We start from the raw sequence: 25,601 nt of genomic DNA, 5'->3' as shown, positions 1-25,601 counted from the left end.
GCGGTAGGAGGGGCACGGGGGGGGGTCCTTTCATGCCCTGGCATGACATCCGAATAAGGAAATAGCATATATGTCATGTATGACATGTACCTATCTACCAGTGGCGTGCAGTCAGGGGAGGATTGCCATGATGAAACATGAATATGAATATGAATGGCAGTCATTGTTCACCATTACTTCCTACCACCGACCTTCACAGCAGCGTCTTTCTTTCAAGCACATCATGATTTTTCATCATCCGACAATAGAACACAGAAGCAATGTCATATGCTAATGCGCACATTAAAGATATTTACATATTTTCATGCTTAGCAGATGGAATACCTGAACTCACCAGGAGGCCATTCGACTTTTACTGCAGCGTGTCAGACGCTTTCCTGGACAAGGACAGGAAGGCTGGACCGCATATCCGGATAGAAGGTAAGAGTTCATAAAATCATAATACATAATACGTAAAATGGGACTTGGAAGTATTTCAATTTGATGACATCATCAACCAAAGTTAATTACTTTCTTCTTTTTCTTGTCATCCTCTTGATGCAAAACCCGGATTAATATTAGAACCCCCCACCCCCCAAGTTTGGACTCCATGTCCCAGCCATGGAAGCCCGTTTCCCAATTGTAAGTTTAAATGATGATATCAAATGTCTAAATGATGATATCAAATGTCTAAATGATGATATCAAAAGTCTAAATGATGATATCAAATGTCTAAATGATGATATCAAAAGTCTAAATGATATCAAAAGTCTAAATGATGATATCAAAAGTCTAAATGATGATATCAAATGTCTAAATGACTATATCAAACGTCTAAATCATGATATCAAGAGTCTAAATGATATCAAAAGTCTAAATGATGATATCAAATGTCTAAATGATATCAAACGTCAAAATGATGATATCAAAAATCAAAATGATAATATCAAAAGTCTAAATCATGATATCAAGACTCTAAATTATGATGTCAAAAGTCTAAATGATGATATCAAGAGTCTAAATGATTATATCAAAAGTCTAAATGATGATATACAAACCGTGGATATGGCGAGTGCCATGTGATGAATCTCATAATTTCGATTTTTGATATCTATTATTATCTATCATTAATCTCATAATTATGGCTTTCTCACTTTTAATCTCAGAATGATGGCTTTCCAATCATGATTATGACATTTTGATCTCATATTTATTGGGATTTTTTTCTTCTATACACACGAGCCATGAATGTCACCACAGGCCACTGATGGATATTGTACTATATGTTTATTTACAGTCCAAAACACGAAACTTGTTCCTCCCACATTCCAAAAACATGCTAGGTTAATTGACGACTCCAAATTGTCCATAGGTATGAATGTGAGTATGAATGGTTTGCCACTCCCATCCGCAGGGTGGCAGTGGTGCGCTCTAATTTTTCTTAGTGCGCGGCAGCCAGAAAGCGATGAAAGAAAAAGTAAAAAGTTTCATTACCACAACTTTCTTCGTCTATTTGTTTATGTTGTTGCCTTTACGTTGACAAATATGCATTGCTTGGACGGGGTTATTGTTGCGATAATGTAATAGTGTTTAATCAGCCATATTCCTGCATTCGGTCAAACTTTACACACTTCCGCTATTTTTTTTACCCTTTTCTTCAACTTTTGGATGGTTAGGACATCGAAAACACGCCATCCGCCATCTCGACACAACAAGGAAAACAGTACGAGTTTCAAACCTATTTTTTCATGAACCGGAGGTGAGGAAGACTGTATTTGAACTTTGACGTGATGCTTTGATGCTTTATTCGCTCATTCTTTGACGTTTGGCAAGCTTGGATCATCTTGGCCGTTTCCGCTGAGACGTGAACCAAGTCAGCATTATAGAGCAGATTTGGTAAAACTTCATATAATAACCTCTCATACATACCAATCTGCAATCCGACATCTTCAACAAGGAAAACAACACATCTGGTGTACTTAGAAATCGGATTCCTTCCATTCATAGGTGATGAAGATTGACGATGTTTTTATTAGTTCATTTGTTGACGTTTGCTAAGCTAGCATGGCTCATCTTCGCTGTTTCGGGTGAGATGCGAACAAAGTTAGCTTCATGATTGAAGACGTTTGTAACACTAAACAACTTCACATACATACAATCTTGCATTTTTTGCTGTTTTTTGCAAATACAGCACTTGTAACGTGTCATTGTGTTTATGTTCATAGCCATTATTATTTGTTACAGATGTATTATTATCGCTATGTCAACGCGGAGGTCAACTGCTGCTACAAGTACATCATGTTCACTTACAACATCGTCTTTTGGGTGAGTTTGTACTTTTGAAAACAGTATTGCTAAACAGGCAGTGTTGCTACAGACACCTTTTCGATATGGTGACATTTTGAGACTGGGATAAAAAGCAAAATTAAATATGAATTACACCAACGACGTCACAGCAGTCCCTGTTGACTACTCATAATATTTACAGGAAGAATAAGAACCCTGAAGGCTTCCATCAAGTATATTTTAACGAAAAGGAAAGTGTTAAAAAAAAGGCGCCACCGAGTGGTCATTATGGGGCACAGCATGTCTCGTGCACACCCAGAACGGTATATAAATACAAAGGAAAAGGTTGTCACAAAGAAATATTACCACCTAGTGGTCATTATGGGGTATAGCATGTCTCGAGCACACGCCTAACTTTGCTAAATGGGACCTTTGATGCTTTCCCACTTCCTTTTCGTGTAATAAAGTGCTTCCCAAATAGTGGAGTGAGGGAACTGTCATGGGGGGAGGCTATCATTTCAATGCAGACCTACCAACATGTACAAATTTATAAATTGTATAAATATAAATAGTACTCAACATGCAATTTGACTCTTAAATTTTCTTCTAAGCTGTCCATCCTTGTTTCACTTTTCAGTCTTTTCTCTCCCTTAGGGGGAGCATGACAGAAATTAATTGAGTTAGCACTGTTGCTAACTTCTGTATCACCCAGCCTTAGTGTATATATATATATATGCATATGTGTATATATATATATATATATATATATACACATACACACACAGTGGTGGTTAAAAGTGTTTGCCCCCTTCCTGGTTTGGTATTTTTTTGCATGCTTGTCACACTTAAATGTTTCATGTAAATGTTTTAAATATTAGTCAATGACAACGCAACAGAACACAAAATGCAGTTTTTAAATAATAATAATACATTTTATTTGTATAGCGCTTTTCAAAATATTCAAAGACACTACAGAAAATGGAGTTGAATAAAAACGAGTAAACAGAGTAAAAGATACGTTAAAATACAACATTCATTCGTTTATACACAGTTAAAACATGAGTAAAAATGTGGCAGGGCACAGCAGTCCAGCACGGAGTGAATGGGGCAAAAAGTGATATTAAAGCACAACTGAGATTAATCGAGATTTATCGGTCTGGAAAAGATTTCCAAAGCAAGCTTAACCAAGCAAGATGGCGGCGTTTGAAGATCTGGCTTCTCTGTGGCACTACAGCGAACCATGACTCCCTCTTTCCAAAGACTGGACTGCACCGTGTTTGTTTACCGAGGAGACGCATGACGCCGTAAACGCTTGCTGTTGTTTACTTGACATGTGTAGCGTGACACCCCCCGTGGACATACCTGACCAACAAAGCCTTCGGCCATCTTCCTGGTGAACTGAACTAAACTGTGTGTGTTGCAGCTTGCTGGATTGCTCCTCATCGCAGCCGGGATTTGGGCATGGAGTGAGAAGGTGAAGCAGTCGTCATTCGCATCCCGTTCACAGACGTTACATCAAGTTTGTGTTTCAATAGGGAGTGCTTCAGAATCTGAGTCAATTGACCCAGCGTAGCGCTTTTGACCCGGTCTGGTTGGTGCTGCTGGTGGGCGGAGTTTCTTTCACTCTGGGCTTTGCAGGCTGCGTGGGCGCTCTGAGGGAAAACATCTGCCTGCTGAAGTTTGTGCGTATGAAAACACTCGTCCACCGCGTCGCCAGCCCTGCTTGTGTCACATTTGTGTTTCTGCATCAGTTTTCCGGCTTGATTTGCTTCATCATCTTCCTGGAGCTGGGGGTCGCCGTGCTGGCGGTGCTTTTCCAGAGTCAACTCCGGAACTGGCTCAGCGACTTCTTGCTGGCAAACATCAAAGCTTACGAAACGGACGACGATCTTAAGAACCTGATCGATTCGCTGCAGCAGACGGTAAAACTCGGGCAGCACGTTGTTGAAGCTTGCCTCCGGGAAAACATGGCCGTGCTCGTTTGTGTGACAGAGATCCTGCTGTGGCGCCGAAGGACCCAAAGACTGGGAGCAGAACCCTTACTACGGCTGTGACAAACCTTCTCTCAAATGTGGCGTGCCATTTTCCTGCTGCGTCGTCGACCCCGCGGTGAGTTGATCTCAAATGCCCGAGCTTTACTCGTGATACCAGATACTAAGTGATGAATCGGAAACTTGGCCAGACGAGGGATGCATTTTGTGTGTTGAAACATGCTAATACTGCGAAGGCTGTCATTTCATTAAAATATTTAATCGCAATTAATTACATTTTGTTCATCGTTAACTCCTAATTAGATTTTTTAATCTATAGAAAGCAGGGATGTAAATGACTCAACTATAACTAAAGAGATCAAATCATTTTCATTCATTAATTTTCTACCGCTTATCCTTACGAGGGTCGCGGGCATGCTGGAGCCTATCCCAGCTATCTTTGGGCGAGAGGCGGGGTACACCCTGGACTGGTCGCTAGCCAAATCACAGGGCACATATAGACAAACAACCATTCACACTCATATTCACACCTATGGACAATTTGAAGTGGCCAATTAACCTAGCATGTTTTTTTCCAATGGGGGGGTAACCGGAGTACCCGGAGAAAACCCACGCATGCACAGGGGAGAACATGCAAACTCCACACAGAGATGTCCGAGGGTGGAATCGAACCTGGGTCTCCTAGCTGTGAGGTCTGCGCGCTAACCACTTTATACTGAAATGTTCACTTCCCTCATCATATTCTTGTAAAATGACATGTACATTTTTGCAGTTTTTTTTTATTAGTTTCCAAATATTATTTATGTTTGATATTCTTTGTAAGTGTTGTTAGAATATTTGGACTTTATTCCCTTAATATTGTAACTTTTTCCAAAAATTACCGCTTTTTGTTGAACTTTATTTTTTTGTTGTTTTTTTCATATTACAGATATGAAGAAAAAAGTAAATATTTCAAATACTAAAATGTTGGTGTTCCTCCAAATATTACAGCTTTATTCTCTCCATTTTCCCTCCACACATTTCGACTTTATTCTTGTAAAACCACCACTGATTTTTCCATTTTATTATATTTGATGATGCTCTTCAGTAAGCTTAAATTTGGCCTGCACTAATTCACTGCATTGTGTGTGTGTGTGTGTGTGTGTATATACACGCTCTAGGACTCTGTGCTGAACACCCAATGTGGATACGGTGTGAGAAAGCTACAAGAGGTGATGCCACTTCCTGTTTCCCGTTGCCTGTTTCCAACGGACCAGCAGCTAACTTAAGTGTTGTTTTGAAAGAGCGAGTGGGCGGAGCACATTTACATGAAAGGTTGCATGGCGGCGCTGGAGGACTGGTTACCTGGAAACCTCTACACGCTGGCGGGGGCCTTCCTCGTCATCTCTCTGCTGCAGGTGCAAACAACACATTGTTGTCATCCTCGCCACTGTCGAGTTACCACATGTCTCCCATCAGATCGTGGGGATCTACCTGGCTAAGTCGCTCATCTCCGACATCCAGAAGGTCAGACTGACCTACTGAGCCTGGCGGGGAGTGTCGGAATCAGCAGTGCTTCTTTGGGAATCACGCCGGGATTCTCTGCCTTGATGCGGTTGCTATGGTGATGGAGAACATGGCGTCCACCTTGATGGGGTTGCCTTAGCTCTGTCGCATCTCCTTAACTGCTAACGCTTGAAGCCTTTTTGATCTATTTTGTAATATTAATTTTTTTCACCAAAATGGTGACGTCAGAGTGACCTGTCACTCAACTTTTAAATAAAGATGGCCAGGAAGTGGAGGTGGGTCATGTGACCCTTTGTTTTTTAACACTGGATTCCTTAAGTTCCACATCGTGGTCATCAAACGTCCAGTAAATGTGACAGTATTACTTTATTAAAGTCTTTTTTATATTCTTGCGTATTAAAGGTTTTTTGGAACAACGTTACCCACAATCCCTTGTTTTCATATGAATGGTAACACACGGCCTAAAACAGAACCATTTACCTCACTAAAAATGATAAATAAAATAAAATTTGTACATGCTGATGATTTTTATCATTTACGGTATGCATTCATCTATGACCATTTCAAGCTACAAGCTTTTGAAAAAGTAATATAAACTTTATATTACTTAACTTTATATAATAGTAATATAAATTTTGGATTTTCTTGAAAAAAAACGCCTAAAGAGTTAATGAAACACCGGGGGTCCCCTAGACCCATCCATCTATCTTCTAAGGTTGGGGGTATGCTGGAGTCTAAGCTAGACTAAAAGCTAAAGCTAGAAAGTTTATATTGCTATTATATAAGTTATATATAATAAATATATAAGATTTTCTAGAAAAAAAATGCCGCCTTAAGGATGGATAATGAAACGCCAGGGGATTTGCCACCCAGTTTGAAAATCATCCATCCATCCATCCATCCATCCATCCATCCATCCATCCATCCATCCATCCATCCATCCATCCATCTTCTAAGGGTGGGAGTATGCTGGAGTTTAAGCTACGGAGACTAAAAGAATGGATGGATGGATGGATGGATCCATCTTGTCAGGGTGGGGGTATGCTGGAGTCTAAGCTAGACTAAAAGTCTAAAAGACTAGACTAAAAGCTAAAATCCATCCATCCATCCATCCATTTTCTAAGGGTGGGGGTCTGCAGGAGCCTCAGCTAGATACCAACGTCCTTAAAATATGATTCAAATGGCCAGAAGTGTACATAAATACTATATTCTCATATGTATTTTTCCACTAATTATGAACCCCTCCCCCACACACACAAGTTTTACGTGTTATGGATGTACCTGTTACCACATGCATTGTCATCAAACCTTGTTGGTGTTTGAGCTGTGAGCATCGAACACCAAACTCCAGAGCTCCAGAGCCACATGTGGCCTTTCAGCCTCTTTGTTGTGGCTCTCTTTGCAATATTTTTTAACACCCGAGTGGGGAAAATGTCTTTGTAATGAGTTTTAAAAAATCCAACTTTGTGTGAGACGATGAACGCATCCTGGCTGAGTTCTGACTGCTGATTGGATGAGCCCGAGGATGATTTTTGTATGTCTTTAAAATGCACAGAAGGTGTGTTGTCATTCAATAACCGCAGGGGTGCGCTGCTGAGCTGCACACGTCCCTCGGTCAAACCGGAAACCCCTCCCCCCCTGCGCCCCGGAGAGCCCGCGCTGCCAGCGGGCGGAGTCGGAAGCTGGCGTGAGCGTCGGTCCGTCCGGTCTGTTCTTCCGCGGCTTCTTCCCCGCGTCCGTCGTCGGATCCTCCCGGAGCGATTTGTGGTCCACGTCGCGGCAGAGCAGGGACCTTTGGGAAGGAGGCCACCGAAGGCGGGAAGGGATCCCGCCAGCCAGCCAAGCCAGCCTGCTTGCTCGTCCGCCCGGCGAGGCTTCACGATCCGCACGGAGGCCCGCCGAGTGTCGCAGCCTGCTGCAGGCCCCCCGGTGCTGAGTGGTGGAAATGGACGGCTTCAGCGGAAGTTTGGGTGAGTGGAAGCTGCTGCCTGCAAAGGTCAGCGGGTCACCTGTGGGGAAAAACACGCGCGTTCGGCGGCGTTACACGTGTCACCGCTCTTCTGTTTTATTAAGGCTCTGCACCGCCCGCCCCCCGGCGGCTTAGTAACCACGAAACGAGCGCAACCCCTGGAAAGCCCTCCAGCTGTAAGAGCAGCTCACATGAAAACATTCTTGGTCTTTATTAACGCTTGGAATTCATCAGTGAGAACGTTTTTTAACCAGTTCAACAAGGCAGTGCAGCCTAAAGCAACCTTAAAACTTCGAATACTTTTAATCATTAACATCATGATATCATCATATTCCCACCAATTCGTTGCCACGCAGTGATTTCTCTCGTGCATTTTGTGTGTGTGTTTTGGCCTTTTAAAAAATTTGTTATAATATAACAATTTGTTATAATGTAATTTCACAAGGAAAAAACAGCAGCAAAAATTGAAAAATAATCAGCAATTTTACAAAAATATAGTAAACCACGAAACCCAAAGAAATCCAGCTGAATAGATGCAGATTCCGGAAGATCTAGAAAGCTTCCTGTGCTGGTTATTGTGTGTAGCTGCTCTATAGGAGTCCACAACTCAATACAACGGGCCCAAAATTAGCAAATAGGCCCCCGTTAACTTATGACACCTTGTTTTCCTTGGAGACCGGGCAGCTAGCATATAGCATTCATTCATTTCCTACCTCTTGTCCTCTGCGGGGGCGCTGGAGCCTATCCCGGCTGTCTTCGGGTCCGGGCATCTTCATTAAGGGGTACCCATGATTGTCATCTTCATTAAAGGGGACACATGACTGTCGTCTTCATTAAAGGGGACCCATGATTGTCGTCTTCGTTAAAGGGGACCCATGATTGTCGTCTTCGTTAAAGGGGACCCATGATTGTCGTCTTCGTTAAAGGGGACACATGACTGTCGTCTTCATTAAAGGGGACCCATGATTGTCATCTTCATTAAAGGGGACACATGATTGTCGTCTTCATTAAAGGGGACCCATGATTGTCGTCTTCGTTAAAGGGGACCCATGATTGTCGTCTTCGTTAAAGGGGACCCATGATTGTCGTCTTCGTTAAAGGGGACCCATGATGGTCGTCTCCGTTAAAGGGGACCCTTGATGGTCGTCTCCGTTAAAGGGGACCCATGATGGTCGTCTCCGTTAAAGGGGACCCATGATGGTCGTCTCCGTTAAAGGGGACCCATGATGGTCGTCTCCGTTAAAGGGGACCCATGATGGTCGTCTCCGTTAAAGGGGACCCATGATGGTCGTCTCCGTTAAAGGGGACCCATGATGGTCGTCTCCGTTAAAGGGGACCCATGATGGTCGTCTCCGTTAAAGGGGACCCATGATGGTCGTCTCCGTTAAAGGGGACCCATGATGGTCGTCTCCGTTAAAGGGGACCCATGATGGTCGTCTCCGTTAAAGGGGACCCATGATGGTCGTCTCCGTTAAAGGGGACCCATGATGGTCGTCTCCGTTAAAGGGGACCCATGATGGTCGTCTCCGTTAAAGGGGACCCATGATGGTCGTCTCCGTTAAAGGGGACCCATGATGGTCGTCTCCATTAAGGGGGACCCATGACGGTCGCCTCCATTAAGGGGGACCCATGACGGTCGCCTCCATTAAGGGGGACCCATGACGGTCGCCTCCATTAAGGGGGACCCATGACGGTCGTCTTCATTAAAGGGGGACCCATGACGGTCGTCTTCATTAAAGGGGGACCCATGACGGTCGTCTGCATTAAGGGGGACCCATGACGGTCGTCTCCATTAAGGGGGACCCATGACGGTCGTCTCCATTAAGGGGGACCCATGACGGTCGTCTCCATTAAGGGGGACCCATGACGGTCGTCTTCATTAAAGGGGACCCATGACGGTCGTCTTCATTAAGGGGGACCCATGATGGTCAAAATACTGGGTTTGAGGGGGCGTGGTCATATTTTGGACCCAGACTGCTGCGTCCGTCTATTCAATAGATGCTAACCTCCAGACCTTTGGTGCAGATGACAGCATGTCGGGGGTGAGCGTTTCGGATGTCAACGATCGATTGTGTGCTCTGGAGCTTCGTGTCCAGCAGCAAGAGGACGAGCTGACCGTGATGAAAGCGGCTCTCGCCGATGTCCTTCGTCGTTTGGCAGCTTCTGAAGACTCCGCTGCCTCCGCTAAGAAGCATCAGACGGGGAAAGGTGCTTATTGGTTTCCTTCAAAACAAGAACATGTCTTGGTGTAGGTTCTTCTAAATATGAACCTTGTCTGCTTCTTGCATCAAGCTTTCTCCAACTCGTGCATCACAAATGGAGGAACGTCTGGACGGAAGAGAGACTCCACCTCCGTCACCAGGAAGGAAACTCTGTCGTCCGCTGCCAAGAGGTAACTTTTTGAAAACATACTTGTTGTTTGTGATCAGGTTTTATTCACGTCAGTCATGAATGATGGATGACTTTGTATTATTATTCATGTAATGGGATTATTGATCTCTTCTGGAATCCAAACCAATTTCCATGTGCTAAATTGGACGTCACAGAGTACGAGAGAACCATTCCATGATCCTTGCAGCCATGACATGAAGCCCAATACAACTCATGTTCCTACCCAGAGTGAGAAGAAGTCCTGTAGAACTAATCTGTGTTTTGTAGAAGACCGACAGAACATATGTATGTTCTGTGGAGACCAGTGGAACCAGTTTGTGTTCTGATTTTCAACCACAGAAGTCGTCAGATGTGCCGTGAGCAATTATCCAATAGAGTTTTTTTTTTTTTAAATGAACACCGCTGTGGGAACTATTAATTAACTATTAATTAATGGTGAGAGAAATGTTTGATGTCTCGTACTAAATTGTGTCAGTGTGATGTGTTTGTGTGTGTGTGTGTGTGTGTGTGTGTGTGTGTGTGTGTGTGTGTGTGGAGGCGGAGGAGCAGTCATCACATCAATGCTAGATAAAACTTAAAACTACGACAGAAACGTTTAAGAAAGCTGAATCTTACTGTGTTCAGTGTTTACATTATACATACATACATATATACATTTACATACTAATAAATATTAGTTTAAACTTCGACCTGTAATATTTGTTATTATCACATACTACAGTATTAATTGGCCCTGTACCCTAGAAACCGCCCATGAATGATACGGGAAAAGGCCGAAATGATACTGTGTCAAAGCCCAGGGCAGTGATACTGATAAAATATAGAGTTTAACCATGTCCAGTATCAGCTCCCGTAGCTGTCCACTCAGAGCGCACTGCTCTGGTATCGTGCCCGTGAAACAACCAATCAGAGAACAGCTCACAAGTGCTTAGTGCCTAGTGCTTCTCCAGTCACCAAAAAACCCAAACTTGATTAATGGAACTTTAATTGTCAGACATTGATATGATAAGACTGTTAAAATATTATTGTTGAAATATTTTTGCAATTATTGTGTTTACACTGTTTAGATATAATACATGTAATAAACTGAAAATTTTCTGGAAACAAAATGGTCTTTTGATTAAATAGTATGTGATAATAAGATCAGTATTGTGCCAGTATGAGCACTGATACTGACACTTGGGGGCATGATACCTGGCCTGACACCAGACAAACCATGTGATAACCTATCATTGTAATTTTTTCATGTAAATTGACGTAGCAAAAGCAATATCGGCCACAAAGGGTGATGGAAAAAAATCTGTATCGGTCTGAAAAAAACCCACATTGGTCGATCCCTAATCCATACCCAGTGAATGAGCCGATGCACTCGTATCGCGTGCAAGCGCATTAATGTATTGATTAATATTGATTATTTTCCACACCCTTAGTGGTTTAAAGGCCAGCAGAGTGATGTAATATTGGTCCGTGTGGCAACACGTAGCTGATGGCCTCGTTCCTCCGATAGACTTAGTGATGCAGGTCAGGTGGTTAGCGGTGCCATTTTGCAACATTTTTGGTTAGCGGTGACGTTTTGCAGCATTTTTGGGTAGCAGTGACACTTTGCAACATTTTTGGTTAGCGGCTACGTTTTGCAACATTTTTGGTTAGGGGTGACGTTTTGCAGCATTTTTGGTTAGCTGTGACGTTTTGCAGCATTTTTGGTTAGCGGCTACGTTTTGCTGCATTTTTGGTTAGCGGTGACACTTTGCAACATTTTTGGTTAGCGGCTACGTTTTGCAACATTTTTGGTTAGCGGTGACGTTTTTCAGCATTTTGGGTTAGCGGTGACATTTTTCAGCATTTTGGGTTAGCGGTGACATTTTGCAGCATTTTGGGTTAGCGGTGACGTTTTGCAGCATTTTGGGTTAGCGGTGACGTTTTGCAACATTTTGGGTTAGCGGTGACGTTTTGCAACATTTTTTGGTGGCGGTGACATTTTGCAACATTTTTTGGTGGCGGTGACATTTTGCAACAGTTTTTGGTGGCGGTGACATTTTGCAACATTTTTGGTTAGCGGTGATGTTTGGCAGCATTTTGGGTTAGCGGTGATGTTTTGCAGCATTTTGGGTTAGCGGTGACGTTTTGCTGCATTTTTGGTTAGTGGTGACACTTTGCAACATTTTTGGTTAGCGGCTACGTTTTGCAACATTTTTGGTTAGGGGTGACATTTTGCAACATTTTTGGTTAGCGGTGACGTTTTTCAGCATTTTGGGTTAGCGGTGACGTTTTTCAGCATTTTGGGTTAGCGGTGACATTTTGCAGCATTTTGGGTTAGCGGTGACGTTTTGCAGCATTTTGGGTTAGCGGTGACGTTTTGCAACATTTTTTGGTGGCGGTGACGTTTTGCAACATTTTTGGTTAGCGGTGACGTTTGGCAACATTTTTGGTTAGCGGTGACGTTTGGCAGCATTTTGGGTTAGCGGTGACGTTTGGCAGCATTTTGGGTTAGCGGTGACGTTTGGCAGCATTTTGGGTTAGCGGTGACGTTTTGCAGCATTTTGGGTTAGCGGTGACGTTTTGCAAAATTTTTTGGTGGCGGTGACGTTTTGCAAAATTTTTTGGTGGCGGTGACGTTTTGCAACATTTTCTGGTGGCGGTGACACTTTGCAACATTTTCTGGTGGCGGTGACGTTTTGCAACATTTTCTGGTGGCGGTGACACCAGAAAACAACAACCTTGGCTCAAAAAAGGTTGAAAAACACTGGTCTAGAAGACCAGTGGAACCACTATATGTTCCGTGTAGTCCATTAGAGCCAGTATGCGTTGTGTAGAAGACCAGTGGAACCAACATGTGAAGCAGTGTATGTTGCGTCCAAGCAGCAGACATGAGGTTGACCAGGTAGATGTTTGTGTCCACAGTGACATGAAGAAGGAGGCCAGCAGCCAGAGGTCTCAGATGGAGGAGATCCATGAGCAGGAGGAAAGTCTGCACCCAAAGGACCAGTCCCCTTCCCCCGCCCCCCACGTTTCCCCAACAACACAAACTCCCCAGAGACCAACACAGCAGACGGTGGACAGTAGTAAAGGCCACGCCCCCCCTAAAAGGTTCCACCTTGTGTGCGTTTGTTTGGCTTCCTGTCGCTTGCTGCTCTAACACCGTGTGGCGCCGCAGTGCATTGTGGGTCTAAGGTCCCGTTCGAAACTCGAGGTGGCGACCTCCTTGGTGCTCATCTCCTCTCTTCCGTTGGCGTGTTTCTCCACTAACCTACTTCCTCTTTTTCCCACTCGTCCAGCAGATCCTTCTTCTCCGCTAACGCTTCCACCCAACGTCTGTCCTTCTCTAACACCTCCCCCTCGCCGTCTGGGATGAAGCACAAATGGGGCTGCCCTCCTTTTTCCTCATTGACACGTGTGTATGTGTGTGTCAGGGGTCCCAGCGTGAAGCGTTCTTCGGGCATGGAACGTTCCCACAGTAGCACCTGGGACGCGTCTGATGAGCACAGAAGCAAGCTGGTGAAAGCTGCGTCCACGTCCAAACTGCTGGCCAAGGTGGTGAAGAATGCGGACAGGTACCAACCCACACGACGTTTGTTGTTTCTTTTAGGAATGGTGGAACACAGGGTCAAGATTGTGTATGTGTTGCATTCAGGGACATTGTTCTCGCTTGGGAAACAGGAAGTTCAATTGAGTGTAGGGTTGGGTGATGTTTTTTCTGTAGCGGTATAGATTCTTCCCATGACAGGAAGACACAAATACTTTGCCTCCAGGTCTGAAATTCCCACATCAGACCTTGATCTGGAACTAAAGACGTCCATAGACGCCATTGAATGACTTAATTATCGACCCATATTCGATCATTTCGACTTAAATAAAACAACTATCATGAAGATTATCATTCAAAGGTCATTGCGGCGTGTTACGTTTACCGGTCTGAGACGTACCGTATTAGCTACCAATCACGCCGCATCACCACGTCACACACAATTCCTACTCCAGATGTCATAAGAACTACACACAACACAACAGGTGGCTAAAAAACAATACAATACACTACCAAGGTATAATGCAGAATATGAACCAACTCTAACCATGTGCTTTTTTTACCAACACAGCACAGCGATGCTACATTAGAAAGATCGTCTCTGTTGAGAAACATGTCGATAAAACGTTCACAGACAGTCATGTAGTGTATTGTTAATATCGTATATTTACGATCTTCACTTGCTAAATGTACTGCAAAAAGGTCAGCAAGGATAATTCATAATTCCGCCTACAGAGAACATACTCTTATTTCTAAAATCACAAATACTTCAACTTGCTGATATAGTTCATCTTCAAACAGCTAAAAATAATGCATAAGGCTAAAAATAACCAATTACCTAAAAATGTCATCCAATACTTAGAAATATGATCTCAGGGAAGAACTAAATTTGAAACACTTATATGCTAGAACTACGTTAAAAAGCCATAGCATTTCAGTATGTGGAATCAAACTATGGAATGGATTGAGTAAGGACCTCAAACAATGCACAACGATGAGCCAATTCAAGAAACAATACAAGCAGTTGATGTTTGCTAAATACAAGGATGAAGAGTCTTGAACCAGTCATGATGTGCTATATATATCACTATATTGACACGCACTATGGTACCCATTATGTCATTGGATGGTCATATCACCTCGTACTTCGGTACGTGATAAAAATAAAATAAAAAAAATAACTTAAATTATATTAGGAAAGCAGGAAGTGAACAAATGTAACAGTTACTGATTGTAAAAGTACCAGATGGAGGGGTAGGATTTAATAAGCTTTGCTTCTTCCTACTCCTTTTGGACATGTGGAACTGTGAACTGATTATGTGATGCATTCACTTGTAATCTGATGCATGTTCAAATGAAATAAAAACATTACCATTACTCCGCTGATCCAGAGCCTGAGTGAGTGTTGACTGTAGGAAGGCTGCGCTGCACAGAGATGCTTAATAACTGACAAGATGCTCACTCTCTTTTGTGTTTATTTCATAGAGAGCTAATACACACAGACACATGCGGAGTGAACACTCTTGTCATCCAGCCTGTGTAGCACAGGGATACTAACAGATGTATTTATTCGCTTATTCATTTACCGATTTATTTTTTTTTGTGTGTGTGCTTGCAGGCACAAAGAGCTGGTGGTGAGTCAAGGTAAACACTTTCTCTTCTCTGGGCTCCCAAAACAAGTCAATAGAAGGCAGGAGCTATCATCATCATCATCGTCATCACGGCCACAGTCGACATGTTCATAGACAATTCATTTTCACTCGCTAGCTCTCAGAGGCAGGTTGTCGTTCTTTTTTTGTTGCTGTCATTTTGTTTTTTGTTCAGTGATGATGTTGTTGTCTCATACCAGCCAAAATGTCAACCCGAGAGAAAAACAGCCAAGCCGGTAAGTGCCGACGACTCACTAGAGCGAGCTAGCGGGCTAACCAGCAGCTAACCTACCAGCATGCTAACAGTTTCTGAGGTGGGCCAATGGCGTCTCTCTTGTCTCTCTCTCTCTCTCTCTGCTCCCACAATCAGCTTCTGTCGGCCGCCTGCTTCTCTGTGATGTCACACCTGTTTGTGGCTCCGCCTCCTGCCCTCATTTGCCGACATTTTTGCTCGACCAGGTGCCCGCAGTCTAATCGATCGATCGATTCCGCACGTGAACTGGTTCAGCAGGTGTATCTGTCACTCGCTCCTTCACCTGCCTCGCCACTTCCTGTCCTTTTCGTCTTTGTGTGTGCTGTTGTGTGGGATTGTGTCACACGGCTCCAAACCGCTTTGTTCATTTTTCACAAAGTCTGTGGCTGTGGAGCTCCAATAAGCTACTAATACATATTTCACCAGCCAGCCAATCAATTCTCTCACTTATCGTGTCTTTTTTTTTTTGGTGTTGGGACAGAGGGCAACCACATCAAGATGTTCATGCGTGGTCGTCCCATCACCATGTTCCTACCCTCAAACGTGGAAAACTACGAGGAAGTTCGCACCGAGCTTCCGTCTGAGAAACTCAAGCTGGAATGGGTGTATCCTTGACTTGCCCCCGGGTTGCATCAGTACATTAGGGCCACATGTTAGCATACACCTGCGCCATGCTGCGTCTCTTCTTCAAACCTATACTGATGATTATCATGCTAATCATAAGCCATAACTTTAATTTTTAGAGCTACTTTTTACATTACCTGTTGGTTTGGACATTATTACCACATCACTACTACCAGGAGGACCAGAGTGTAGAGAGGAGGAACCACCTGGTGTTGCCCAGCAAGGTGCACTGTATTCAGGCACACGCTCCGAGCAGCCGGTGTGACGCCACGGATGTTTCTGGCCAACCTTTGGGTGCATGATGAGTTTTTTTTTCCCTTTCAAACGCAAAATAATGATGGTGCATTCATTGCACCTGGGGAATAGCATATGGGCTGAAGTTGAACATGAATAAAACGGCACTTGCATCGGATTTTACCGATATCCACAAACGCATCGCGATAAATCTTGATTTCTTCCTCGCTGCTTTTACTAGTTTTACTAGTAGCTGTATGTGCCTCACGAGTTCCGTCCGTATTCAATACAAAAGGCCAAATAATGATGGTGCATTCATGGCACCTGGGGAACAGCATATGGGGTGAAGTAGAACATTAATAAAACGCTGCTTGAATCGGATTTTAGCGAAACCCACAAACGCATCGCGATGAATCTCGATTTCTTCTTCGCTGCTTTTATTAGTTTTACTAGTTTTACTGTTTTACTAGTTTTACTAGTAGTTGTATGTGCCTCACGACTTCCGTCCGTATTCAATACAAAAGGCCAAATAATGATGGTGCATTCACAGCACCTGGGAAACAGCATGTGGGGTGAAGTAGAACATTAATAAAACAGCGCTTGAATCGGATTTTACCGATACCCACAAACGCATCGCGATGAATCTCGATTTCTTCTTCGCTGCTTTTATTAGTTTTACTAGTTTTACTGTTTTACTAGTTTTACTAGTAGTTGTATGTGCCTCACGACTTCCGTCCGTATTCAATACAAAAGGCCAAATAATGATGGTGCATTCACAGCACCTGGGAAACAGCATGTGGGGTGAAGTAGAACATTAATAAAACAGCGCTTGAATCGGATTTTACCGATACCCACAAACGCATCGCGATAAATCTCGATTTCTTCCTCGCTGCTTTTACTAGTTTTACTGTTTTACTAGTAGTTGTATGTGCCTCACGACTTCTGTCCGTATTCAATACAAAACGCGAAATAATGATGGTGCGTTCATGGCACCTGGAGAACAGCATATGGGGTGAAGTTGAACATTAATAAAACGGCGCTTGCATTGGATTTTACAGATACCCACAAACGCATCGCGATGAATCTCGATTTTTGATGATTCGTCATTTGCATCCATACCCAGTGAATGAGCCGATGTACTCGCATCGTTGTATCGATTATTGATTATTTTCCACACCCTTAATGTGTATGTGTATTATTTTATATAAATAACTAATTTATAAATAAATAAAGGATATGTTATTTTTAAAAGGATGAACCTGTTTGGATTAATCATCATGGCTAAATAAATCAGAAATAAATGAAAACACAACCAAACCAACAAATCCTTCCGACTTAGCCGCCTTCATCCATCCAAGTTAGACGAGATGTTCCATCAGATGTGGGTTTTAGAATCCCGACGTGGTGCTTCCTTGACCGTGATCCCCGCAGGTATGGCTACCGCGGCAGAGAATGTCGAGCAAACGTCTACCTGCTTCCCACCGGGGAGATCGTCTACTTCATCGCCTCGGTGGTGGTCCTGTTCAACTACGAGGAGCGGACTCAGCGACATTACATCGGACACACCGACTGCGTCAAGTGGTGAGCACCCCGGCCGGCTGGTCTCTCACAGTGCGTTTGATGTTCAATCAACACTTTCTTGTTCTATCTCAAGCCTCGCCATCCACCCAGACAAGATCCGCATCGCCACGGGCCAGATCGCGGGCGTGGACAAGGATGGACGGGTGAGCATAATCCTTGAACACGGAGTGAACACCGAGAGAAAACCCGTCAGGAATGCTTTCATGTTCTCCTGGCGGGGTCCGGAGATTTATCTTTGGGGATTTTGGAGTTCTTGTTCTAACCTGCCACGGCTTTCATCTTCCATAACGTTCCATCGTTTTCACTGCTTCCTGACAACAGGGAGGTTCAAAAGGGAATAAAATGAGACACAAATGCACACCGGGGTCTACAATATGCGGCCGGGGGCCTTTTGCGGGTTGCAGCTTGTTTATTGTTGGCACACTGTATATTCCCAAAACACATAAACAAGAACGTCAATGGAAAAAGAATCAAAAAGCGGAAACGTTAACGGGGTGGAATCAAACAAAACTGCAAGACTCTGCAGTCATTTTACAAGGAGAAAGTCAATCATGCTCCATTTTGTGCAGAACTATCAATATGATTATGTATTGATTAGGAATTGCGTTAAACAGGAAGTAGCCGTAGAATTGGATAAAGACTGAACAACAGCTTTTTATTTCAGGTTTGAACGATCTAACAGCAGGCACAATAATCTTTGACAGGGGCGCCCACGCCAAGCTAAAACTCAATTCCTGAACCATCACTTCCTGTCCCCACCACACCCCACCTTCACCCCCCCCCCCTTCCACCAGAGTACATTTAAAGCAAGAGTCATTCATGCCTTTCTCTTCTTATGTCTACTGTACTGGCTAATAAGAGTGTAAAGGTGACTATAGGGGTGCTATTTCATAGCTAAAGGGCTCTAATTATGTTAAACTGAATTGTCTTGTCCTTTGACCCTCCTCTGCGTTTGGTCTTAGGCCCTGCAGCCGCACGTGCGAGTGTGGGACAGCGTGAGTCTGTCCACTCTGCAGATCATCGGCGTCGGAACGTTCGAGCGAGGCGTTGGCTCGCTGGCCTTCTCCAAAGCGGTGAGTCACGTGGTGACCCAACATGGCCGCCATCTTTGTGGTTTGTCAACGCAAACGCATCTTTTGCAGGACTCCGGTCAGCATCTGAGCGTCATTGACGACTGCAACGACCACATGTTGACAGTTTGGGATTGGCAGAAGAAGTCCAAGATCGCAGAGATAAAGGCGAGTGCCGGTTCAACCCAGCGGCCCCCCATCATTCTTTATATTCCGCCCCGCAAGAAGGTGCTTAATTGAATTTCTTGATGCTTTTCAGACCACCACTGAGGTGGTCCTGGATGTGGAGTTCCACCCCACTGACCCAAACACCATCGTCACCTGTGGCAAGTCCCACATCTTCTTCTGGACCTGGACCGGGTCTTCCCTGGCTCGTAAACAGGGCATCTTTGGGGTGAGCAGCAGTAAGGGCACCCACCCCATTCTGGCTGACTGACGTCAAGGCAAAAGGTGGCCCGTGTTGGGCGGGGGGCGATGACAGTGTTAGTCCCAACAAGGACACGAATGATAGCATCAGAAGCTGAAAGTCATATTTTCAAAGTGGGTGGATGCAATCACGGCTCCATTAGAGGGGGAAGGTGCACGACACGACTCCATTAGAGGGGAAGGTGCATGACGCGGCTCCATTAGAGGGGGGGAAGGTGCACGACACGGCTTCATTAGAGGGGGAAGGTGTACGACGCGGCTCCGTTAGAGGGGGGAAGGTGCATGACGCGGCTCCGTTAGAGGGGGGAAGGTGCATGACGCGGCTCCGTTAGAGGGGGAAGGTGCACGACACGGCTCCATTCGAGGGGTACTCCGCTTCCCTCCCCCATTCCAAAAACATGCTAGGTTCATTGGCCATTCCAAATTGTCCATAGGTATGAATGTGAGTGTGAATGGTTGTTTGTCTATATGTGCCCTGTGATTGGCTGGCCACCAGTCCAGGGTGTACCCCGCCTCTCGTCTGAAGACAGCTGGGATAGGCTCCAGCACCCCCCGCGACCCTCGTGAGGAAAAGCGGTAGAAAATGAATGAATGTTTTTTAAAAAATGTCTGTTTTGGGCTGCATGGTGATTGAGTGGTTAGCACGCAGGCCTCACAGCTAGGAGACCCGAGTTCAATTCCACCCTCGGCCATCTCTGTGTGGAGTTTTGTGTGGGTTTTCTCCGGGTACTCCCACATTCCAAAAACATGCTAGGTTAATTGGCGACTCCAAATTGTCCATAGGTATGAATGTGAGTGTGAATGGTTGTTTGTCTATATGTGCCCTGTGATTGGCTGGCCACCAGTCCAGGGTGTACCTTGCCTCTCACCCACAGACAGCTGGGATAGGCTCCAGCATGCCTAGGATAAGCATTATAGAAAATCATGTGGTTGCTTCATGAGTGAATGATTTCAAAGGTGGGGGGGTGGGGTAGAAATATAAAAGGTTTCCATTCGTGGGGGTGAGACGTCCGACTCATCACACTGCTGATATTTTTCAGAAATACGAGAAACCAAAGTTCATTCAGTGTCTGGCCTTCCTCAATAACGGAGACATTTTGACCGGAGATTCTGGCGGAGTCCTCCTCATCTGGACCAGGAACTCCGCAGAGACCCCCACTGGGAAAGGACCAAGAGGTGAGGAGGGGAAGGGGTGATGTGGTATAGAATGGGACGTCTGGAAGCTGTGGCTTCCTGGTGCAGCAAAGATGTGATTGGAAGCGTAGGCGTGGTTGTACACTCCCCTCAACATTATTTAGTAAGTCATAAGTCAATAATGCATAAGCATGGAAATACAGTATGTACATTTTTACTTGTAGTATTGAAATATTATATATAATATATATATATATAAATACATCAAGTTACATTTTACATTGATTTACTTTCAAAATAGAATACATATATTTAATGTATATACAATTTAGCAATATATAGGAAAAAAAATACATTTATATTATATAAATACATGCAAATATGTATTTAAAATGACTTTAAATAAATATAGACATGTATATAAATATATTTTTAGCACTAATAGTATAAACTTTATACTTCTGATATTACAACAATATTCATTCTTATAAAAATAACTTTTTGATAATATCTGAACATTAAATAATAGAAGAATGAAATAAAAATATCCACCATTCATGAAAATGTGTGTGCAGCATTTCAGATTAGCCGCCAGGTCAAAGGTCACGAGGGCAGTGTGTTCTGCATGTGTGAAATGAGGAGCGGCACCCTGCTGACCGGAGGAGGAAAAGACAGGAAGATTATTCTGTGGGACCATGAAATCCGAGCCGAGCGTGATATTGAGGTTCCACACACACTCAGTGCATGAAGGTCACATGACCCGTGTTGCCATGGAAACGTGTGACTGAATGAGGCTCGTGTTGTTGAAGGTTCCGGATCAGTACGGAAGCATCAGGGCCGTATCGGAAGGGAAGGGGGAGGAGTTTCTGGTGGGGACGTCACGTAATTTCATCCTTCGAGGAACTTTCAATGATGGCTTCACGGTGGAGGTCCAGGTAAGACCACGTCGTTTTTTGCAGCGCCACCTTGTGCATCATGATGCTTTCGGGGAGCCGCCGTGTTGCAATATGCGTTCCACGCTGCATTCAGGGTCACACAGACGAGCTGTGGGGGTTGGCGTCCCACCCGTCACGAGATGCGTTCCTAACGTGCGCCCAGGACCGCCTGGTGTGTCTGTGGAAGTCCAGCGATCACAGCCTGCAGTGGAGCAGAAGCGTGGAGGTTGGTTGGGAGTTGGGTCGGGCTGGTGGGGAATGCAGACTTGTGACTCGGTTTGATCCCCCTTACGCCCGCAGGAACACGGACACTGCGCAGACTTCCATCCCAGCGGAGCAGTGGTCGCCATCGGGACGCATTCAGGAAAGTCAGTAATCCCGCACTTTTATCAGCTCCTCGTGCGTCACGCCATCTAACGCCGCTCCTTCTGACCAAGGTGGTACGTCCTGGACGCCGACACCACCGACCTGGTCGCCATTCACACCGACGGCAACGAGCAGCTGTCTGTCATGCGCTTCTCTGTGGGTGGGTGGAGTCCTGGAGGCGATCATGGAGTGGAGGGGCGGTCTTCATGTGCCTAAAACCCCTCCCCTCTTGTGTCTGCAGATGGCGCTCTCCTGGCTGTAGGATCTCACGACAACTTTATCTACGTGTACAGCGTGTCGGAGAGGGGACGCAAGTACAGCCGCTACGGCAAATGCTCTGTGAGTTGCATAGTGTTGCATCTCCGAAGAACGCCAGTCCTTTTACGAGCATGGAAATATTGCGGAAGTGGTTAAATGGAAATATTGCAGAAGTGGTTAAAAACTACTTGTAGAATGACATGAGTTGTTATGATAAAAATGTATTTAAAATTGAAGTTGAAGACATAGCTGCACCTCACAGCTAGGAGACCAAGGTTCAATTCCACCCTCGGCCAGTTTGCATGTTCTCCCCGTGCATGCATGGGTTTTCTCCGGGTACTCCGGTTTCCTCCCACATTCCAAAAACATGCTAGGTTAATTGGCCACTCAAAATTGTCCATAGGTATGAATGTGAGTGTGAATGGTTGTTTGTCTATATGTGCCCTCCAGCACCCCCCACGACTCTCGTGAGGAAAAGCGGTAGAAAATGAATGAAGTTAAACATAAAGATGTCTGGATGAGGTATGAGGTGGCTTGGGCGTCTGGTCAGGATGCCTCCTGGACCCCCACCCCCGGCTTCCCCCTGTTTACGACCTAAATACATTTTTTGACCCCCTATAATCACCTTTCCACTCCTATTAGCAAACATAGTAAGATATGTTATTCTTACCCTCCAGCTTCTCTCCAGTGTAGCATTACTGACACCTAGTGACCAGTGTAGAATACTACATACATCACAACGTTCCTTGAATGCGTCTTCTGAATGCCTTCTCATGTTTATAATGTCGTTTTAGCTCTAAACATGCTGAAATATAATCTTTTTCTACTTTGAACTGATGTTTATGTTCTCATGGTTGATGTGTTCCAGGGCCACTCCAGTTACATCACACACTTGGACTGGTCACCTGACAACAACTTCATCATGTCCAACTCGGGAGACTACGAGATTCTTTACTGTGAGTCCACAAAGACTCATCTGCGTCACGGCGCGTGTTATTACGGTGTTCTTCCATCCTTTCAGGGGACGTTCCAAACGGCTGCAAACTGATTAGAAATAAATCGGAGTGTAAAGACATCGACTGGGCAACTTACACCTGCGTGCTGGGATACCACGTGTTTGGTCAGTACCTTTTGGTGTCAGTGTTGGGGGAGCGCCATACTCCGTATTTTCCTCACGGGGACACTTCATAATGTCATGTCTGTGGGTGGCAGGTGTGTGGCCGGAGGGGTCAGACGGGACCGACATCAATGCCCTCATCAGGTCCCACAACAGGAAGGTGATCGCGCTGGCTGATGACTTCTGTAAAGTTCACCTGTTTGCTTACCCGTGCTCCACTGCCAAGGTGGGTGAAAGGTCACGTTCCGCCACGCAGCTGATCAATAGTTTGGAATAACCAGTTGGTGTGGAACTATAATCTCAACAGTAACTTCAATTCAGCCTTAGCCTCATCCCTAACCCCCTACTCTAACCTTAACCTCAGCCCCAACCCTAACCCTAGCCCCATTCCCAGCCCGAGCCTTGGCCGCAAAACCAGGTCCAACCCTAACCCCAGCCCTAGCTTTAACCTTAGCCCCGACCCCAACCTGAGGCTTTAAACTTAGTCCAATCCTAACCTTATCCATACCCCAATCTCAACTGCATCTTGCGCCTTAACCCCAGCCCCAAACCCAGCCTGAGTCTTAAACCTTAGTCCAAGCCTAACCTTAACCCTATCCCCAATCTCAACTCTGTTTCAGTAACGCCGACCCCCAACCCACAATTGTAACCGTAACTCCAACCCCCAACCGTAACCCCAACCTCGACCGACAATTGTAACCGTAACTGCAACCCCCAACCGCAACCCCGACCCCGACCCACAATTGTAACCGTAACTGCAACCCGCAACCCCGACCCACAATTGTAACCGTAACTGCAACCCCGACCCACAATTGTAACCATAACTCCAACCCCGACCCACAACTGTAACCATAACTCCAACCCCCAACCTCAACCCACAACTGTAACCGTAACTCCAACCCCCAACCGTAACCCCAACCTCCAACTGCAACCCCAACCCTAACCTCAGCCTCAATACTGTCATAACCACGTATGTGTGTATGTGCATGTCTTGTGTGTGTATGTGTCATTAGGCTCCCAGTCACAAGTACAGCGCGCACAGCAGTCACGTGACCAACGTCAGCTTCCTGTTCAACGACAGTCACCTGATCTCAACGGGCGGGAAGGACACCAGCATCATGCAGTGGCGACTGGTCGAGAAGTCCACCCTCACGCTGCCCGACAGCCTTCCTAGCCCCGCCCCCCCTCGGGTGGATCCCGTCTCCAAACCCGCCAAGGACGCCACCCCTCCCCCGACGGCCAACGGGGCTGAAGAGTTTTTGCCAGAAACCCCTCCGCCTGCTGAGTTAGTACTGCCCACCGCAGAAGTAACACCGCCTCCTTCTGAGGTGACTCCGCCCCCTTCTGACAGTACGATCAGTTTGAAGGACAGCTTGGACCCCAGCGATGACACGGCCACACCCAGTGATGAGGGGCTGCCCCCCCTCGCACTCCCTACATAGAGAGGGTGTCGGACATATTTGGAGAAGTTTTTTAATATTCCTCTCCAATTTGGAAAGAATCGTTTTAACCAGGATTGAAAAAATTCTCCACCATGACTCTTGATTTATTATTTCTTCTGCAAAAGTGAGAATGCATTCCTGTGCATTTTTTTTTACAGTAAACATCTGTAAGACGTGTCTCGTTTGCTCCAAAGTAATCCCTCACTGCAGACTGCAGGCTACATAAACCCCCAAAACTGTGACTAACAATGTTGAGGAGAAACTGAAGTGGGTTTCCGTTCGCAGTTAAGAGTCAGCCAATCAGGAGAGAGAATACCTGGTGGACTCACCTCTGGACCGTTTATCTTCAAAATGTCCTTTGTCTTTCTAAAAGTCGTTTTTTCTTTTTTTTGTACGCTGGTGTCCGAAGTGCCACACATCAAGCTGGATGTTGATGGAGGGGGCGGGGCTAGGACTGCTCTCCTGAGGGAACTTTCTGGATTCAAATGTATGTGACGTTAACGTTAATGTTCAAGTGAGCCATTCTTGTCTTCTGTCATGCATTCCTGTACAAGACGGTGGACCGTGGATGCAAATAAAAACGGATGACAAATTTGACTTAATTGCGTGACTCGTTGTTGTCCTAAGATGAACAAATGGATACAGTGCAGAAGTATCGCTATCTCAGTATCATGGCTACTGTACAGATGCTTGTCAGTAAATTAGAAAACTACATCCTAGATTTTAACTACACTTAAAATTCAGACTAAGGAAGTTGATTTGCTGATTAGAGCATAAACTAGTATTTATATATACACCAGAGTGACATTTTTCCCCACATTTTATGCGGTACCAAATTTAGTATTGGCACTTGTACGTTTGCGTCGT

General features: G+C 45.0%; 2 protein-coding genes across 11 annotated transcripts; both read left to right on the top strand.

Annotated features, from left to right (window-relative positions):
- The first annotated feature begins 69 nt into the window (after positions 1-69).
- Positions 70-6,262, top strand: tspan14 (tetraspanin 14). 4 transcript variants are annotated; one of them, XM_078793904.1, is made up of 10 exons: positions 70-420; positions 562-621; positions 2,224-2,304; positions 3,689-3,739; positions 3,801-3,947; positions 4,017-4,187; positions 4,258-4,374; positions 5,417-5,467; positions 5,540-5,653; positions 5,715-6,262. In XM_078793904.1, exons 2-10 carry the CDS (start codon positions 601-603, stop codon positions 5,778-5,780), a joined length of 819 nt encoding a protein of 272 aa, XP_078650030.1. In that variant the 5' UTR covers positions 70-420; positions 562-600; the 3' UTR covers positions 5,781-6,262. The 4 variants fall into 4 exon arrangements, with proteins under 4 accessions (XP_078650030.1, XP_057914878.2, XP_057914846.2 ...); XM_058058895.2 differs by lacking the exon at positions 562-621 and having other exon boundaries at positions 74-420; positions 5,715-6,261; XM_058058863.2 differs by lacking the exons at positions 70-420; positions 562-621 and adding an exon at positions 1,436-1,738 and having other exon boundaries at positions 5,715-6,261.
- A 1,156-nt stretch (positions 6,263-7,418) lies between these two features.
- Positions 7,419-25,331, top strand: eml4 (EMAP like 4). Of its 7 annotated transcripts, XM_058064627.2 has the most exons (24): positions 7,419-7,732; positions 9,757-9,939; positions 10,024-10,123; positions 13,024-13,209; positions 13,533-13,673; positions 15,264-15,289; positions 15,495-15,530; positions 16,029-16,152; positions 17,837-17,986; positions 18,060-18,129; positions 18,949-19,059; positions 19,129-19,224; positions 19,316-19,450; positions 20,523-20,658; positions 21,192-21,340; positions 21,426-21,551; positions 21,646-21,777; positions 21,852-21,919; positions 21,989-22,077; positions 22,159-22,256; positions 23,044-23,131; positions 23,197-23,295; positions 23,388-23,518; positions 24,306-25,331. In XM_058064627.2, the coding sequence occupies exons 1-24, from the start codon at positions 7,708-7,710 to the stop codon at positions 24,732-24,734; spliced, it is 2,928 nt and encodes a 975-aa protein (XP_057920610.2). In that variant the 5' UTR covers positions 7,419-7,707; the 3' UTR covers positions 24,735-25,331. The 7 variants fall into 7 exon arrangements, with proteins under 7 accessions (XP_057920610.2, XP_057920611.2, XP_057920612.2 ...); XM_058064628.2 differs by lacking the exon at positions 15,495-15,530; XM_058064629.2 differs by lacking the exon at positions 13,024-13,209 and having other exon boundaries at positions 7,420-7,732.
- Positions 25,332-25,601: the final 270 nt, after the last annotated feature.

This window comes from Doryrhamphus excisus, linkage group LG10 (genome assembly GCF_037039965.1).
Source record: "Doryrhamphus excisus strain RoL-2023G ecotype Guam linkage group LG10, RoL_Dexc_Guam_v1.1, whole genome shotgun sequence".
Classification (NCBI taxonomy): Eukaryota; Metazoa; Chordata; class Actinopteri; order Syngnathiformes; family Syngnathidae; genus Doryrhamphus; species Doryrhamphus excisus.
Note: the sequence above shows the minus strand (reverse complement) of the source record. Positions and strands in the feature narration are given on the sequence as shown.

What these genes read in the sequence shown, in the direction of transcription:
- tspan14 (XM_078793904.1), top strand. Translation starts at nt 601, where the DNA reads ATGGAAGCCCGTTTCCCAATT. An exon ending in TGGAAGCCCGTTTCCCAATT is followed by an intron (nt 622 to 2,223) that starts GTAAGTTTAAAT and finishes TATTTGTTACAG; the next exon opens with ATGTATTATTATCGCTATGT. An exon ending in GTGTGAGAAAGCTACAAGAG is followed by an intron (nt 5,468 to 5,539) that starts GTGATGCCACTT and finishes TTGTTTTGAAAG; the next exon opens with AGCGAGTGGGCGGAGCACAT.
- eml4 (XM_058064627.2), top strand. Translation starts at nt 7,708, where the DNA reads ATGGACGGCTTCAGCGGAAGTTTGG. An exon ending in CCAAGATCGCAGAGATAAAG is followed by an intron (nt 19,225 to 19,315) that starts GCGAGTGCCGGT and finishes GATGCTTTTCAG; the next exon opens with ACCACCACTGAGGTGGTCCT. An exon ending in GAGCCGAGCGTGATATTGAG is followed by an intron (nt 21,341 to 21,425) that starts GTTCCACACACA and finishes GTGTTGTTGAAG; the next exon opens with GTTCCGGATCAGTACGGAAG.